At 35.7% G+C, this 16,851-nt stretch overlaps 1 protein-coding gene across 1 annotated transcript; it reads right to left on the reverse strand.

Annotated features, from left to right (window-relative positions):
• Positions 1-15,924: 15,924 nt before the first annotated feature.
• On the reverse strand, positions 15,925-16,641 carry LOC122596923. The gene has a single exon (XM_043769568.1). The coding sequence runs from the start codon at positions 16,639-16,641 to the stop codon at positions 15,925-15,927; it is 717 nt and encodes a 238-aa protein (XP_043625503.1).
• Between the last annotated feature and the right edge of the window lie 210 nt (positions 16,642-16,851).

Below are 16,851 nucleotides of genomic sequence, written 5' to 3' on the forward strand. Positions count from 1 at the left end.
TGGTACCTTTTATTCGGTAAAATGCTTACGATTAAATACCGTATGACTAAAAGGTTTTAATTTAAAGTAAAGGTATTTTCCCTCGTGTTATTTAAATTAAGACGAGTCAATAATATTTCGCCAAAGTCAACTTTGAAATATTTAGTCTAGACCGTATATTTATTTTGTACAAGACATAAACCTTTAAATATTTATTTAAAGTTATTTTTAAGACTGGGCATTCGTCTAGATAGCTAATAGTCTACGTCATCAGGATACGTCTAGCTGAACTAAGTCAAAAGTCCAATTGTCTAATAACTTCCACGTCTAATGACCGTCTAATTTAGACGAGATTATGATAATGACTAAGCTTAATGGAGATTAATACTAACCCGATGTTAATTAATTACGAGTTGTCACATTAGTAGCTTTTTTTGGGCCTAATTTAGATTTTGGTTTTTTTAACCATCAAAGATACCATATTTTTTACATGCGAGTATGTAACGAAATATATAATACATGCAGTCATGCATTGCCATCGAGAAATACATGTTCACTCCACGTGTTATATTATTTCCTCCACATGTAGTGACATATCTTATAAGTAAAAGACAAAAGTCACAAAACTACTCATCATTTATCAATGTATTTTTCCTTTTCATCACCACTCACACAAAACCATCATTTTCACCGGTAAAAAAAGGACCGCCATGAATGTACCGTTTTTTCTTCCGCCACAAAAATATATTAGCTAAGGACAAATAAAGGCATGCCCTTAGGTAATAGCATCCTTCAAAAAATTCTTAGTTTTGGACAAGCTTTAACGGCAAAGAATATCCAAAGACAGCTAAGGGCGCCTAAAAATACCCCATTGGAGATAGCCTAACCGACATTTTTAGCTACAGTGAATTCTCTCAGTGGCCGACATTTTGTGAATTGTTATTATATAAGTTATTTACGTTTGTTGATACTATCTATCTTCATAATTAACTAGAAGAGTGCCCACGCGTTGCGGCGGTATAACAAATTACAACACGTTTAATGTGAATTCGCGCAATGCGGTGGCAAACGGTAATTTACTTGCAATTCTATTCATCAAAATCTAGTATAAGCAAGTAGAGAGATCAATCAACCAAATTGCACATCAAACATCTCTCATTCGGTAAAACTGACCTGTTTTACACGTTTTAGAAAGAAACAATTGTTAAGTTTGATAAATTGACCCGATCGTTAAAACATTGACATTAAGAGTTTATATACAATTAAAAAGAGCACTATACATCACTTGACAAATCAGTTTGTAAAATTGTGATTGTAACTTGTTTGTATCTTTAGCATTTCTTTATTTAAAAAGCACAATTACTATCTCAAAACATATGCAAGTTTCTTGTTCTCTCTATGATTAGAGAAGTAAATCACCTCGTCAAATAAAACTCATTTCATCAAAAACACTACTCTTTGGCCACCAGTTCCTTTTCAAATGCTGATAAAATTGGCCGCTTCAAAATCTGTACGAACATAAGAGTGTGGAGATTAAAAAGAGAACACTTACATATTAGTGAACAAATGTGCAAGCCAACCACAAAGAAAGTGAGAGATGGAACTATAATAACTATCTTTCTCTCTGACCACCTGGGAAAAAAAACTGAACATATAAAGGTATAAACTCACTTGTTCGCTAAACTTCATAAACGCATGTGTCTCAAGACATTATAGATAAATCTTATTACAAACAGAACTGTGAGTGCGAAATATAGATGCATAAAAAACCTTAACGACTTTTTTGAGACACACCATTTCACCAATGATCCGCTTATTTAAAGGCACATATAACTTTATGGTTTAAAGACTTCTGTTTTCGTCTGATAAGTATTGTTCAAAGACAGACGCCATATGATCGCAAGGTTACTACAAAAGATTTCCACTTAGATTCTATGCTACTAATATCATGTCGATAAAGTTCCGTTCTAGTAATCATTAAGCATGTCAACCGATGTTTTTACGGAAGCATACTTGGCCGGAACACTTCCTCCTCCAATGAGAACGGCTCCTTGAAAAACACACTCAAGTTCAACAAAGAAACAAAAAAAAAACAAATAAAGAACACCAAATTGAATAAATTTTTTCTTTTCAAAAGGCCGAAAGGCTAATTTTGCCAATAAAGTACTTCTTTTCAAAATGCATAAAACGAATAGTAGCTCAATGATGAAATCCAAGTATGTAACTTTTTGTGAATGCTCCATTATGTTAGATACCTATTAGCTTTCTATATATTCAAATTAATTACTTGAACTCATGGCATAGTCCTAAAAGTGAGCTTAATGCATGTTTAGAGCCGGAGTCCTAAATAGTGTGCATAACTATTCTGAGTAAGTGGTTTAATTGGAGTTAAGTATTACGGGCATACAAATACATTTTCCGTCTACTGCCAGCACAAGGCATGCTTCTTATCAATCTGAAACATTAGGAAAAGAAGTTTTAATCTGAGATGCATAGTTTGATGGCCCAAGTGCATAAATTAATGATAACATTAAGATAGCTGGACAAATTGTAAAACAAAACGGTAATCATAATAGCATTTGAAATCATAAATCATATCTATCTAATTACATAAACCCACAACAAATTTTAAAAACACCCAAATAAAACTAGTGAAAACGATGAATCCGAAGATGATGCGGTGGCTGGTGGTGATGTATCCGGCGGTGGTTGGTTGTGATTATTCGGTGTGAGAGACAGAAATAATATGCACAACATGATAAAAATTAATTAAATTCTAACAAATTAATTACAGAAAGATTATATAAACCCAATAAAAAAATTTCAAACACCAAAAAGAAAACCTTGTGAAAATGATGAATCCAGTAGTGATGAAAACGATATATCACCAAGATTCTGGTAATTAAATCGAGATGAGGAAAAAATTTGTCAAAACAAAAGATCTAAAGAAAACCCTAAAAAATCGATTGTCATGGGGGCTGAATTTTTTGATGGCGTTGATGGCGGCCGGAAAAGGAGGAGGGAGGCGGTGGTTGATGGTCATGAAGAATCCGGCGGCGGTGGCGATAGAGAAGGGATCGAGACAGAGTGGCGTGGATCGAGACAGAGAGGGTTTTTCTTTTCCAATAAGTTGGAGGATATTTTAGTCATATCAGGTTCTTACTCCCTTAAAGCTAATTTGCTTTACAAGGGAGTATAGATATCTTTGGACATGAATCTAACATGTTAAATACACTTGCATATGTTAAGCATCGATCAAACATAAAATAATCACGGCTATTTTTATTGGAAATTAAATATTTAGGGAAATGCTAAATACAGCCCTAAAGGTTGTATTTAACGTGCATAAAAAAACTTGTACTTTTCATATTAAAAGTCCGCCCCTTGATTTTCATGATAAATGTACAAATAATTTATGCACCTTAAACACAGCCCTTAAGGCTGTATTTAACAAACCCCAAATATTTATTAGTCCACTTCTATAAAACTGGAAAATGGGCGTTGGAGAAACACGCGTGGATAATCCATTTACGTTGGAAATTTCTGTCAAATTTTTGGGGCATGAAAATATATAATATAAAATGTATAGCAATAACATTATACGATATGTTAAAATTTGTGACTACAAATACTTGATGTTATGATATACTTTTTTTTTTGAAAGTTTATTTTTAATATACTTTTCTAATTTATATATTGTGTAACTTTTCGTCTCATCTGATTTGACACAGAATATAGAAGACATAATCGCAACACCGAATGATGATCACAGAAGATGCCGATGCCGTTGGACTATGGCCCTCATATATTTGACGTCCCTTTTAGGATTCGGATTATTCATCTACATAATAATAATTAGCTTAACTTTGGACGATAGTCATCCATATTTAAAAAATGTTGGCATACAAAGTTCGTATGCCAAATTTAATACAGTTAACAATAATACATTATCACTTGAAGCTAGATATATCCTTCAAGTTAACTTTAAAACAAGGAAAAACATTAAGGCATATCCTATTATAGGGACTTACAAGTTGACTGCAACTTTTATTGGTCGAAACCTCATTGAAGCATTTTCTAACGGTACATACTCGGTGGCGACGTCAGGTTTTTGGAGGTTTCAAACGAGATTAATTTTGGGAGTCTAGTTCATTACCATATAAATTAAACTAAAAACAAAAAAAAGGAGCTCGACTTTTGTTATTTAATAAAAAAAGATGCAAATATTGAAGCAAAAACCAAAAAGGTGTTACTATAATGCATATTATATAATAATACTTAGTCTAAAATCCAAACATTAAGTCTAATATACATTGAACCATTAAAATTTTGAGGGCCTAAAGCAACCGCCTAGTCTCGTAGTACTGTTGAGCCAACTCTGTACATACCATATTACTGAGGAACGAAGAAACTATTTTAATGAAATTTGAGCCAAATTTCAGAAGAAATAGTCAAGCTTTTTCGAACGAGTTCACGTTACAGAGAAATATGGATAATGTTGAGTAGTGGGGATTTAAAAATGCGGCTTAAGCTAAAGCAAGCTTTTCCAGACGCATACCATCATTTGTATTTTCGCTGTAAAAGTCATTATAAAGCGGCCATCCATGGCTTGCAAAAATGTTATGTTAAGTGAATTGAAGGACGACGACCTTCGTAAGGATGTTATTAGAATAAGTTATATGTGTATTTATTAGAATAAGTTATATGTGTACGTATTACACCGTGACCAGGCGTGATGCAATTCTGGATAATTATATACTCGTATAATAGATTGAATGTTAAATAAATTAGTTACTGACTTACTGATGATTTGATGAATGAGTAGTACGAAAAAAAAAAAATTATTTTGCTTAAGAACTTGTGAATATTACGAGTACTAATTAAGGATGTAATATAATGTACTAATGTAGGTATGGCTTATTAAACGTATAAGCATTTCAGTTTAATACAAGGAATCTTTGGGCTTGCATACTATAACATGCACATAATAACATATGGAGCATACTACATTACATCACATCAATATTAATACTAGATATTAGATACATATCGTTTTTTCATTATTACAGGCTTCAAACGACTTTAAAATGGATTTACAAACATACGACCTATACAGCCTCTAAAACAAAGAAAGATTAGACCAATTACAAAAGCACCTTAGGTAAGTCCGGAACAGAAACTGCTCAATCCACCTTCATTTTCTTTCTGGATCTGAATGTCATTTGCTTTAGGCGAGTTGTTTCAAACACAGCCGTTACCATCTGATCAACTGATCCCTTCCTTTGTTTGATCAAAAGTCTTGCATTTCTCTCTTGTCAAATAAATAGACCATTGCTGCATGCTAGCATTAACTTGAAACAACAGTGAAGAACGATCTCTTTTTAGCCAAATAATCAAGTCCCAATCAGTGGAGAGCTTATTGATGTCATCATTCTTATTAACACCAAGCCAAACCTGTGAAGCATAGGAACAATGTAAATATGATTCAGAGTGTGAGTCCGGTTCTAGTCCACAGAGTGTGCATACTAACGAAGCTGTAGATAGTTGTAGATCACATTGACTTGGTGAATGATCCTGAGTCTTAAGTTTCCAATTCTTCAACACGAGCCACAAAAGAAAGGAGTGCTTTGGTATACAGAACCAGGCCAAATAAGATGAAACCAGACAACTTTCATAGCTCTAGCTCGCATAATATCCCAAGCATTTCCAACTGAAAACCAAACCAGCCTACCTCCCCTGTCTCGCCATTAACCTGATCTTGTTTGTTAACTATCAGGTCAGGAAGATCAAGATTTGGAAAATATTCACCTAATGAGCAGGCCATATCCACAAACCATTCTGAATTAATTCAGCAACCTATGAAGACAATTGATATCATGAGTGGACCATGAGCTCCCCAATTATCATACCAAGCCGATGCTAATAGACTGTTACCGATAGGAGAAGAATAATTTGAGAGAGAAGAGATATTTGTAAAATCTGAATTAATAATCCCAAATGAATTACAAACCCTATATATATGGTCACGGCTAGTAACCGCCACTAACAACCATATGAAATAGTACACTAGACACCTCTCAACTATTACACTTTATTTATTTAAAGCTAAACTATAATATTCTATAATATCTTGTATCAATAGCCTCCTCTTCAAAGATTTTTGCCCTCAAAAATCAAAGTCTAGAATCTGCACTTCATATCTTCTAAGTATTCCCAAGAAGCCTCAGTGACAGGAAGTGTATCCCAATGAACCAGAATCTTAACAGCCATCTTGTTACCTCTCTTGACCACTTGTCGATCATGTTGGGTTATATAACAAATTATCGAATCAAATCACAAAGCATGCAGCGGAAGATAAATCTATGTAGTTAATTAATTAACCAAGAAAGAAAACGTGTACCTTAAATTGAAGAGAATAAAGTTAGAAACTTTATAATAAGGTTTAAAATAAAACATCTCTATGATCGCACACACAATGTTAGAATGTATGCGTGCTAGCACTTGATCACGAACCGGCAACGATTGGCTTCTCCTTTTTCCTTGCTTTGATCGAAATCACCAAGAACCCTAAAGGGTTTTTATTTTCGGTCCTTAGAACCAAAAGAAAGAGAGAGAGAGAGATATATATTTAGGGTTTTGGAAAACCTTTTGAATTGTGTGTTGAAAATCAATTAGGTTAGCCTTCCTTATATAGGAGTAGGAAACTTGATGACCAAGTTAGTTAGGGTTTTAAAACCGTCCATACGGCCGGCCCCCCTAGAATATTCTAGAGAGTTTCCTAATTGTTTTCTAATTACAATTATCTCCTTCGTTAAGTCCGTTAATTAAGTATCGTTAACTATTAACCTTTTAACGGAAGATCGTTAGTTTTTCGTGATCTAATTAATTAATAAATTACATTTAATATATTAATCAATTATGGTTATATTTGTGTTGAACGTGTGACCCCGTAGGCTTAAATACTTTTCGGACATACGTTCATTTTACGTGATCATATTCTAACAGCTCCCACTTGAGCTCATAATGAATGAAGGTAATAACATTGGTTAGCATCTAGCAACACGCCAATGTTCCTAAAAAAATTTAAGTATAGTTTCTTAAAGTGTATTTAAAAGGTTGAGGCTTTTATTATCCCTTTGTTCAGATTCCTTGTTAAATATGAATATGGATCAAGGTCATTTCATAATTTAACGATTATGTTTCTCATTCAATAACTAATTAATGATTACCAAATATAATCGAGAACCATCTGGATTTATTTGAGCACGGCCATGCAAACATCTTAATTAGTCCTAATGAGGGCGTCAATGGTATCATACTTCAACTTTTAAGTTGAAGGAACAAATCCTGTATTGACTACACGTGTCAATCATCATACTTCATTACACTTTCTGAAAATAGCCCTTTATGTACTCCCTTATTCAGGAGAGTTAGAACTATATCTAGTAAGTGTGATTCATACATGCTGACATGCTTGTATCTCAAGTCAAAGGATCAATAAAGTAACCATTTACGAATTTCACTTAATGACGTCGATCCATAAAGTGATAATTTGTTAGTGGGGTAGTCCGATATGCATCAACTATGGATATCATGTGAGTTTGGTGGGACCATCCATTACATATTCCAAGAATATAACCAATCACTCAGACTTGTCTTAATTTAATTATATTCCCATATAATTAATCGACAATGGACAATTTAGAATATTTAATAAGATATTCAAGGATTAAACATGCAAATATAGGATACAATCAATATTAAATGAAATCAAACATATCAAGTACTTTATTTCATTATGGAAAATATTAATTGTTTAACATCCCTTATCTAAATACCGAAACAACAGATTTACACGAATTAACTAGCTAATTTAAGTCCTATGCCCTCGACATGCCTTTCAAGCTTGGGCCTAGCCAAAGCTTTTGTGAAAGGATCAACTAAGTTAAAATCTGTGTGAACTTTGAGTAATTTGATCTCCCTTAGTTCGATCTGCTCACGAACATAGTGATATCTTCTAGCATAATGTCTGGCACCTTTCTGAACTCTGGGTTCGTTGGCAATGATTAATGCACTAGTGTTATCACAGTACATATCATTGGGTAAGTCACTCGAGGGGATCACGTCAAGACCGCTTATGAACTTCCTTATCCAGACTGCTTCCATTGCGGCTTCTGAGGCGGCAATGTACTTAGACTCTGTTGCAGACATGGCAACAGTGGTTTATAGCTCATAGCATTCCACCATGCCTTCATTTAAATAATGAAGACGTATCCCGACTGATATTTTGAATCATATTTATCAGTCTGAAATCCAACATCACAGTATCTATTCACTTTGAATTCTGGATCAGGATTTTTTCCATACACCAAAAATAATTCTTTAGTAGCACACATGTACTTAAGAATATTCTTTACATCAATTCAATGATCCTATCCAGGATTTTGCTGATAGTGGCTAACTATATTTTGCGCGAACGCAATATCAGGTCTAGTGCATCTTACCGCATACATAATAGATTCCACCGCCGAAGCATAAGGGATTTTTCGCATACGCTCTACCTCATTAGGAGTAGAAGCACTGTTCTTGCTAGATAAGTTAAGTCTTTCTTGCATGAGTGTAAACCCACACTTAGAATTCTCTATCTTGAAACACTTCAAGATCCTTATCAATATAAGCACTTTGACTTAATCTAAACAATCGCTTTGATCTATCTCGGTAGATCTTGATTCCAAGAATAAATGCCGCTTCTCCTAAATCTTTCATGGCAAAACACTTTCCAAGATGAGATTTAACATCTTGCAACATTGGAATGTGTTTTCCTATGATCAATATGTCATCAACATATAAGACAAGAAAAGTAACATAACTCCCACTAGCTTTGCGATATACACATGGCTCATCGGGATTCTGAAAGAAACCAAACCTTTTGATTTCTTCATCAAACCGCTTATTCCAACTTCTTGATGCTTGCTTAATTTAGTCCATAAATGGACCTTTGAAGCTTGCATACTTTGTTGGGATGTTTTGGATCAATAAAACCTTCAGGTTGATCCATATAGACTTCTTCATCCAAGTAACCATTTAAGAAGGCAATCTTAACATCCATTTTCCATATCTCAAAGTCATAGTACGCAGCTATGGCTAAGAGAATCCTAATAGCTCTAATGTCCGCGACTGGAGAAAAGGTCTCATCATAGTCAACACCGAAACTTTGAGTATAACCTTTAGCCACGAGACGAGCTTTATAGGTGTGTATATTTCCATCCATGTCCGTCTTCTTATTGAAGATCCACTTACACCCAACAGTTTGAGCATTTTGTGGAAGATCAACCAAGCTCCAGACTTGATTGTCTTTCATGGATTTCATTTCCACCTTCGTAGCTTCAAGCCATTTGTCAGATTCCGGATCTGATAATGCAGCTTAAAAATTCGGAGGCTTATCGAGATTTCCAACAACGTCTTCTTCTACCATCAGACATAGTCTTTCGGTAGGATGTCTTGTCCTTTCGGACCTACGAAGTGGAATCGCTTCATTATCATCGACTTGAGGTTCATCACTTTGAACATTCCCCCCCCCCCAAGTTGATGATTGTTAGGAGCTTCAGAAGGTAACACATCTTCCTCTTGAGTTTCATCAAGTTCTACAGCCCTCCCACTGTTCTCTTGAACTAATTTCTTTTCAAAGAATTCAGCATATCGAGCAACACGAACAGTGTTTTTGGCGGGATCATAGAAGTCGTAACCCATCGTTTCCTTAGGGTATCCGACAAAGATGCACTTAGTAGTTCTGGGTTCAAGTTTGTCAGGCGTATCACGCTTCACAAGTGCCTCACATCCAGACTCTTAAGTAAGACAAAATAGGGAAACGATGCTTTTAGATAATCCTTAAACTCTTGGCTTAAGTATTCACCACCTCGATCCGAACGAAGAATCTTGATGGTTTTACCGAGTTGATTTTCTACTTCATTTTTAAACTCTTTGAATGTTTCAAACACTTCATGTTTATGTTTAAGCAAGTAAAACATAACCATAACGACTGAAATCATCCATAGAATAATGAAGTAGCTAGTACTTTTCCTTGACATATGTCTAAAAGGGCTACATACATCGATATGTATTAGTCCAAGTAGTTCCTTAGCCCTCTCCGGTTTTATGCGGAAAGGGTATTCTTGTCATCTTGCCGAAAGCACAAGACATGCATTTGTCAAATGATTCATCATTTGATTGTAAGATCCCTTCACGTTGAAGTTTTTTCAATGCTTTTCTTGCTAACGGTAATTCGAAAGACACGCATTTATCAAACGATTCATCATTTGATTTGTAAGATCTCTTCACATTGAAGACTTTTAATGCGTTTCTTGCTAATGATAATGCCGAAGACCGCATTTATCAAATGATTCATCATTTGATTTGTAAGATATCTTCACATGGAAATCTTTAAATGCATTTCTTGACAAAAATTAAACAAGATGACAATGTCAAAGATAGAGTCCAAGTTAACTTGACTCTTTTGCTATTGAATTATCATTTGAATCTCATCAATACTTATAATTCAGTTAAGAAGATACTTGAAGAACTGGTTAAACCAACTTGCTTCTTCTTCTTTTTGTTCAACTCAGCTAGATACTTAAGACAATTCCTCTTCCAGTGTCTCACCTTATCATAGTGATGACAAGACTGGTCTTTAGCCGTATGCTCCTTTTTCTAAAGGGTCTGTTAAGGTTTTGAGACTAAACACTTTGTTTTCTCTTACCTAAGTTCTTGCCTTTAGCTTTACGGTTGTTTTGTTTTCTAAACCATTCCCCCCTTGATCATAAGAACTTGGGGTATCTCAGATTTCTTGAAAGGTTTTCTTCATACTCAATCAACTTGATATGAAGTCTAACTATGCTATGCAAATTTGTAAATGTCTCTTATGCCCATAAGAATCGGTAGAAGAAATGCATAGTTTTAACCTTTCCATAATTGCTCAGACTCTTCATCTTGAGTACATGAGCAGTTACCCGTTTCCCATACTCGTGTTCAAGTTATGGAGTGACTCAATTAACTCAACTAATTCAACTCCAACTTGTTTTCCGTACATAAACTTGAGTTATTTGATCATATTACACAGATTTTGCAATCCGAATTGCTTTTTGAAGTTCAGCAGACATGCTTCTAGCATCAAATAAGAAACCTCAATATGTTTATTGTACCGAGTATTTTATGCTTCCAACTACAAAACAATGGCATTCGCATCAGGAATAGCGGTATCTGAGTTTCAAATGACATCGGTTTTCTTTTCAACTCTTAGAACAATTCTCTATTGACAAAACAGTCATTGAAATTGGTTTCAGAAAGTTTTCTCTTTCTAGCATCGACCTGAAAGCCGATTGGTGTATGTTTTGTGAAGGATTTGTTGCCTTTTACAAAACAGATTCAAGTTCAATTATCGGTATTTTTGATAATAAATCCTTAAGAAATTAATTACCCAACATTTATAAAATAAACAATTAATTTCATTAAGGCTAGGATCAAATTGACATGCAACCATTTCATCAGTTGATCTGCTATAAATGATTGCACTCAAAAGGTAAGTGACGACCAGTAATTGCATTACAAGTGCAATTCCTAGTAAGTATGGAACCTACGTATGACACTTGATTCATCAAGTGATCCTTTGTAGTCATGTTTTGTCCCATCTTTTGCCACTTGATTCACCACTGTTGGGTTATATAACAAATTATCGAATCAAATCACAAAGCATGCAGCGGAAGATAAGTCTATGTAGTTAATTAATTAACCAAGAAAGAAAATGTGTACCTTAAATTGAAGAGAATAAAGTAAGAAACTTTATAATAAGGTTTAAAATAAAACCTCTCTACGATCACACACACAACGTTAGAATGTATGCGTGCTAGCACTTGATCACGAACCGGCAACGATTGGCTTCTCCTTTTTCCTTGCTTTGATCGAAATCACCAAGAACCCTAAAGGGTTTTTATTTTCGGTCCTTAGAACCGAAAGAGAGAGAGAGAGATATTTAGGGTTTTGGAAAACCTTTTGAATTGTGTGTTGAAAATCAATTAGGTTAGCCCTCCTTATATAGAAGTAGGAAACATGATGACCAAGTTTAGGGTTTTAAAACCCTCCATACGACCGGCCCCCCTAGAACATTCTAGAGAGTTTCCTAATTGTTTTCTAATTACAATTATCTCCTTCGTTAAGTCCGTTAATTAAGTACCGTTAACTATTAACCTTTTAACGGACGATCGTTAGTTTTTCGTGATCTAATTAATTAATAAATTACATTTAATATATTAATCAATTATAGTTACATCCGTATTGAACATGTGACCCCGTAGACTTAAATACTTTTCGGACATACGTTTATTTTACGTGATCATATTCTAACAGATCAATGATGGAACGTGGCTTCAAAGTAAATCTTGGGCCTTGTGGTATTGGAGCAGTCATTAGTAGTGGTCCATGAGCCTTCTTCAAAAGTAAAACATGGAAGGTATTGTGAATTTGAGCATTGGCTGGAAGGTCTAACTTGTAAGCCACCAGAATCAAATAAGGACCAAAATAATTGGCAGACAATTTCCTGTTATTGTGAGTTTGAAGAGATTGTTGGGCAAAAGGATGCAACTTGACATACACATGATCTCCTGGTACAAATTCTCTGTCACTTCTGTGAAGATCAGCTACTTATTTCATACGATTTCTTGCAGTTTCCAAATTTCCCTTAAGCTTTTGAATCATACCTTCCCTCTGCCTATGCAATTCCTCAACTGCTGCTATTGCTGTATCATTAGGTATAAAAGGAATGTGGAGTTGGGGTTTGACACCATAAAGTGCTTCATGTGGTGTCATTTGAATGGCAGAATGCCATGTGGAATTGTACCACCATTGGGCCAGGGGAACCCACTTGACCCATTCTGAAGGGGAATCCATGCACATTGCTCTCAGGTAAGCTTCTAAACATCTGTTAAGTACCTCGGTCTGGCCATCTGATTGAGGATGATATGCTGAAGACATAGACAACTGAACACCTTGCAGTCTCATGAACTCAGTCCAGAAGTTACTCAAAAAGATGGGGTCCTTGCCAGATACAATGGTAGTAGGATTGCCATGCAATTTGAAGATATTATCAAGGAAAACTTTTGCCACTGTGGCAGCAGTAAATGGGTGACTAAGAGTAATAAAATGACCAAACTTGGTCAATCTATCAACCACAACCAGAATGGTATCTTTGCCTTGCACCTTAGGGAGCCCTGATACAAAATCCATGGATATGTCACTGAACACAGTATGTGGGATTGGAAGAGGTTGCAACAATCCTGGATAAGGGATTGCTTCATATTAAGCTCTCTGGAAAACATTGCATTCCTTTATGAATTTTTTTACATCCTTAGAACACCCTTTCCAATAGAAAATATCCTTGATTTTATGAAAGGTAGGAGTCACCCTAGAATGTCCACCCATAGGAGAAGCATGGAATAGGGTCATAATATCATTTCTCAGTTGTAAATTCCTACCAATAACCAATTTATTTTTCTTTCTAAAATATTGCCCATCCCAAGTTCTATTAGGAACAGTCTCTCCTGCTTTAAGCTTGTCAATGATGAACTTGGTATCTACATCATCTTCCCAAGATTGTTTGATTCTAGTCATCAAGGCAAGTTCTAGAGAACTGACACTCATCTCCAACAATGTATGTCTTGCAACCCTGGACAAACTATCTGCTACCACATTCTCACACCCCTTCTTGTACACAATTTCAAAATCATACCCCATCATTTGAGATAGCCATTTCTGTTGGAGAGGTGTAATGATCTTTTGCTCAAGTAAATGTTTCATGCTTTGATGATCAGTTCTTATGATAAAGTGATTATTGGTCAAATAATGGTGCCAATGTTTCACAGCCATAATGATTGCAAGTAGTTCTTTCTCATAAACAGACCAACCTTGTTGTCTAGAAGAGAGTGCTTTGCTAATATAAGCCAAAGGGTGGTGATCTTGCATCAAAACAACACCCATACCAAAGCCTGAAGCATCAGTTTCTAACACAAATGTCTTCCCAAAATCTGGAAGTTGTAAAACTGGAGGAGTCATTAAAGCAGTTTTGAGTGCTTTAAATGCTTCCTCTGCCATGTCATTCCATAGAAACTTTTCTTTTTCGAGTAGCTCAGTGAGTGGTTTGGCAATGACACCAAAATTCTCACAAATCTCCTATAATATCCTGCCAATCCCAAAAATCCCCTTAACTGCTTGACAGTTGCAGGAGTTGGACATTCTTGAATAGCCTGAATTTTTGCAGGATCCGTCGCTACTCCTTCTTTAGTAATAATGTGTCCTAAATATTCTACTTTCTCAACAGCAAAAGCACATTTAGACCTTTTTGCTTTCAAATTATTTTCCCTCAAAATGACAAAAACTTTTTCTAAATCCTGTAAATGATTATGCCAATTATCACTGTAAACGAGTATGTCATCAAAAAACACAAGCACACACTTCCTCGGTAGTGGTTTGAATGTGGAGTTCATTAGGGCTTGGAAGGTAGCTGGAGCATTTGTAAGGCCAAAGGGAAGCACCAGAAATTCAAAGTGACCTTCATGAGTTTTAAATGCAGTCTTATACATATCAGCTTCATGCATTCTAATTTGATGGTATCCTGATCTCAAGTCTAATTTTGAGAAAATTGCAGCTCCTTGCAACTCATCTAACAATTCCTCTATCAATGAAATTGGATATACATCTTTGATTGTAGCATCATTGAGCCTTCTATAGTCAATACACATCCTCCAGGATCCATCTTTCTTCTTAACTAATACTACAAGAGCTGCAAATGGGTTGTGACTATGCCTGATCACCCCTGAATCTAACAGTTCTTGAGTCATGGATTCTATTACATTTTTTTGAGCTTTTGGATACCTATAAGGTTTAAGATTGAGGTCTGCTTGATCATTTTTGAGATTAATCCTATGATCACAGCTTCTATTAGGTGGCAATCCTTATGGTAACCCAAACACATCATCAAATTTTGCCAAAAAAATATCCAACTCACTATTGTTACAAAAATCAGTGAGCAAAGGTTGATGCATAATATGAGGATTGTCTAGGTTCTTGTAATGTATATAATTCAGCATGTACCACCTCACTATTTTCCCCCAAATAATTGCCAAGTTTCTCTATGGAACATAAGCTTACTCCTTGTTGAGCCACTCCTTTCAATTCAAACTTCTGATCTCCAAGGGTAAATTTCATAGTGAAGTGCTTAAAGTTCCAAATAATATCATTCAGAGTAGATAACCACTGTACTCCCAATACCAAATCATAATTGGTCAATTCTAACAACAACACATCAGCAGTGAACCAATTTCCTTGCATATACCACTCAAAATTCTGACACATGCTCATACATCCCATGGCATTGCCAGTGACCACAGTTACCTTAACATTGGGGATTGCTAATACAGAGCATTTCAATTTCAAAGCCAAAGCAGTACTCATGAAATTATGAGTGGAGACACTGCCTACTAAAACATGCAACCTTCTATTTCCCACAGTTCCTAACACTTGCATAATTGAATATGAAGGTATTCCCATAATAGCATTTAGAGAAATGTGTGGTTCTCCCTGCACCAATGGCATTTGTTCCACCAAGGCAACCTCCTTACATGCTAATTCCATTTCTGCAGCCACCTCTTCTTCTAAAGTATCCTCAACTTCAACTAAAAATAACTGTTTTTTGCCCTGACACACTCTATTGTGGCCTGGTACAAAATTCTGATTACACTATAAACATTCTCCCTTAGACCTCTTATCATCCATGAACTTATTGGTTACTCTAGTAGGTACTAATGCAGTTGAAGGCACAGAATTCACTGGTGTGGCTAGCAGTGGAGGTTTTCCAACATTAGTCCACTGTGAGTTAGTTCTATTACCTCCTCCCTTAAATCAATAATTTGCAGTTGTGCCACTAGGTCTAACAAGAGCCTTATTACTATGACTTTGCAATTTAGCTAAGGCATAAGTCTCTCGTAGAGTTTTTGGCTTAAACATTCTAATAGGACATTTAATTTCAGGTTTGAGACCTTCAATGAAACAACTAACAGTACAATCTTCAGGAAGACCAACCTTAGTGAGTAGCAGATCAAACTCGTCATAATAAGCCTCCAACTCACCAATTTGAGTGAGAGATTTCAATGAACCCATAGGATCCTCCATCTGAGTCACCGAAAATCTAGCAGTTACAAATCTCGAGTAATCACTCCATAGAATATCCTCCATAGCTTTGTCATGAGATTTCATGTAACCGAGATGCCACTTCAATGCTCTGCCTCGCATATGAATCGCGGCGTATCTCACCTTGCTGGATTCTAGTGTAGTATCAATGGTGAAGAAGTGTTCACACTTATACAGCCATTCATCCACGTCATCGTCGTCGAATCGAGGAAATTCAAGCTTCGTGAGTTTGTTCGTCGTTAAATGATCGTCGTCCGATTGAATCGCTAACTGCCGTTGTTTTTCCAGTTCCTCAATTTTTTTTGACATAGCTTCCATGGCGGTTCGCATCGTGAACATCGACTCAACTGAAGCAGCGAAATCCTTCTTTTGTTGCGCAAAATCCTTCTGCATCTTCTCCAAATCCTGATTTCGTGTATTAGGCGCCATCGATTTCAGAAGAAAGGGATTTGATAACGGCCTAAAACCTAATTGGAACTTAGATTTGATGATGTGTGACCGGAATTGGTGGTCGGAAATGCTCCGGTGATCAGATTGTCTCTGATACCAATGACAGGTGTAGAATAATTTGAGAGAGAAGAGATATTTGTAAAATCTGAATTAATAATCCCAAATGAATTACAAACCCTATATATGGTC

Source organism: Erigeron canadensis, chromosome 4, assembly GCF_010389155.1.
Source record: "Erigeron canadensis isolate Cc75 chromosome 4, C_canadensis_v1, whole genome shotgun sequence".
NCBI lineage: Eukaryota > Viridiplantae > Streptophyta > Magnoliopsida > Asterales > Asteraceae > Erigeron > Erigeron canadensis.

What these genes read in the sequence shown, in the direction of transcription:
- LOC122596923 (XM_043769568.1), bottom strand. Translation starts at nt 16,641, where the DNA reads ATGGCGCCTAATACACGAAATCAGGATTTGGAGAAGATGCAGAAGGAT.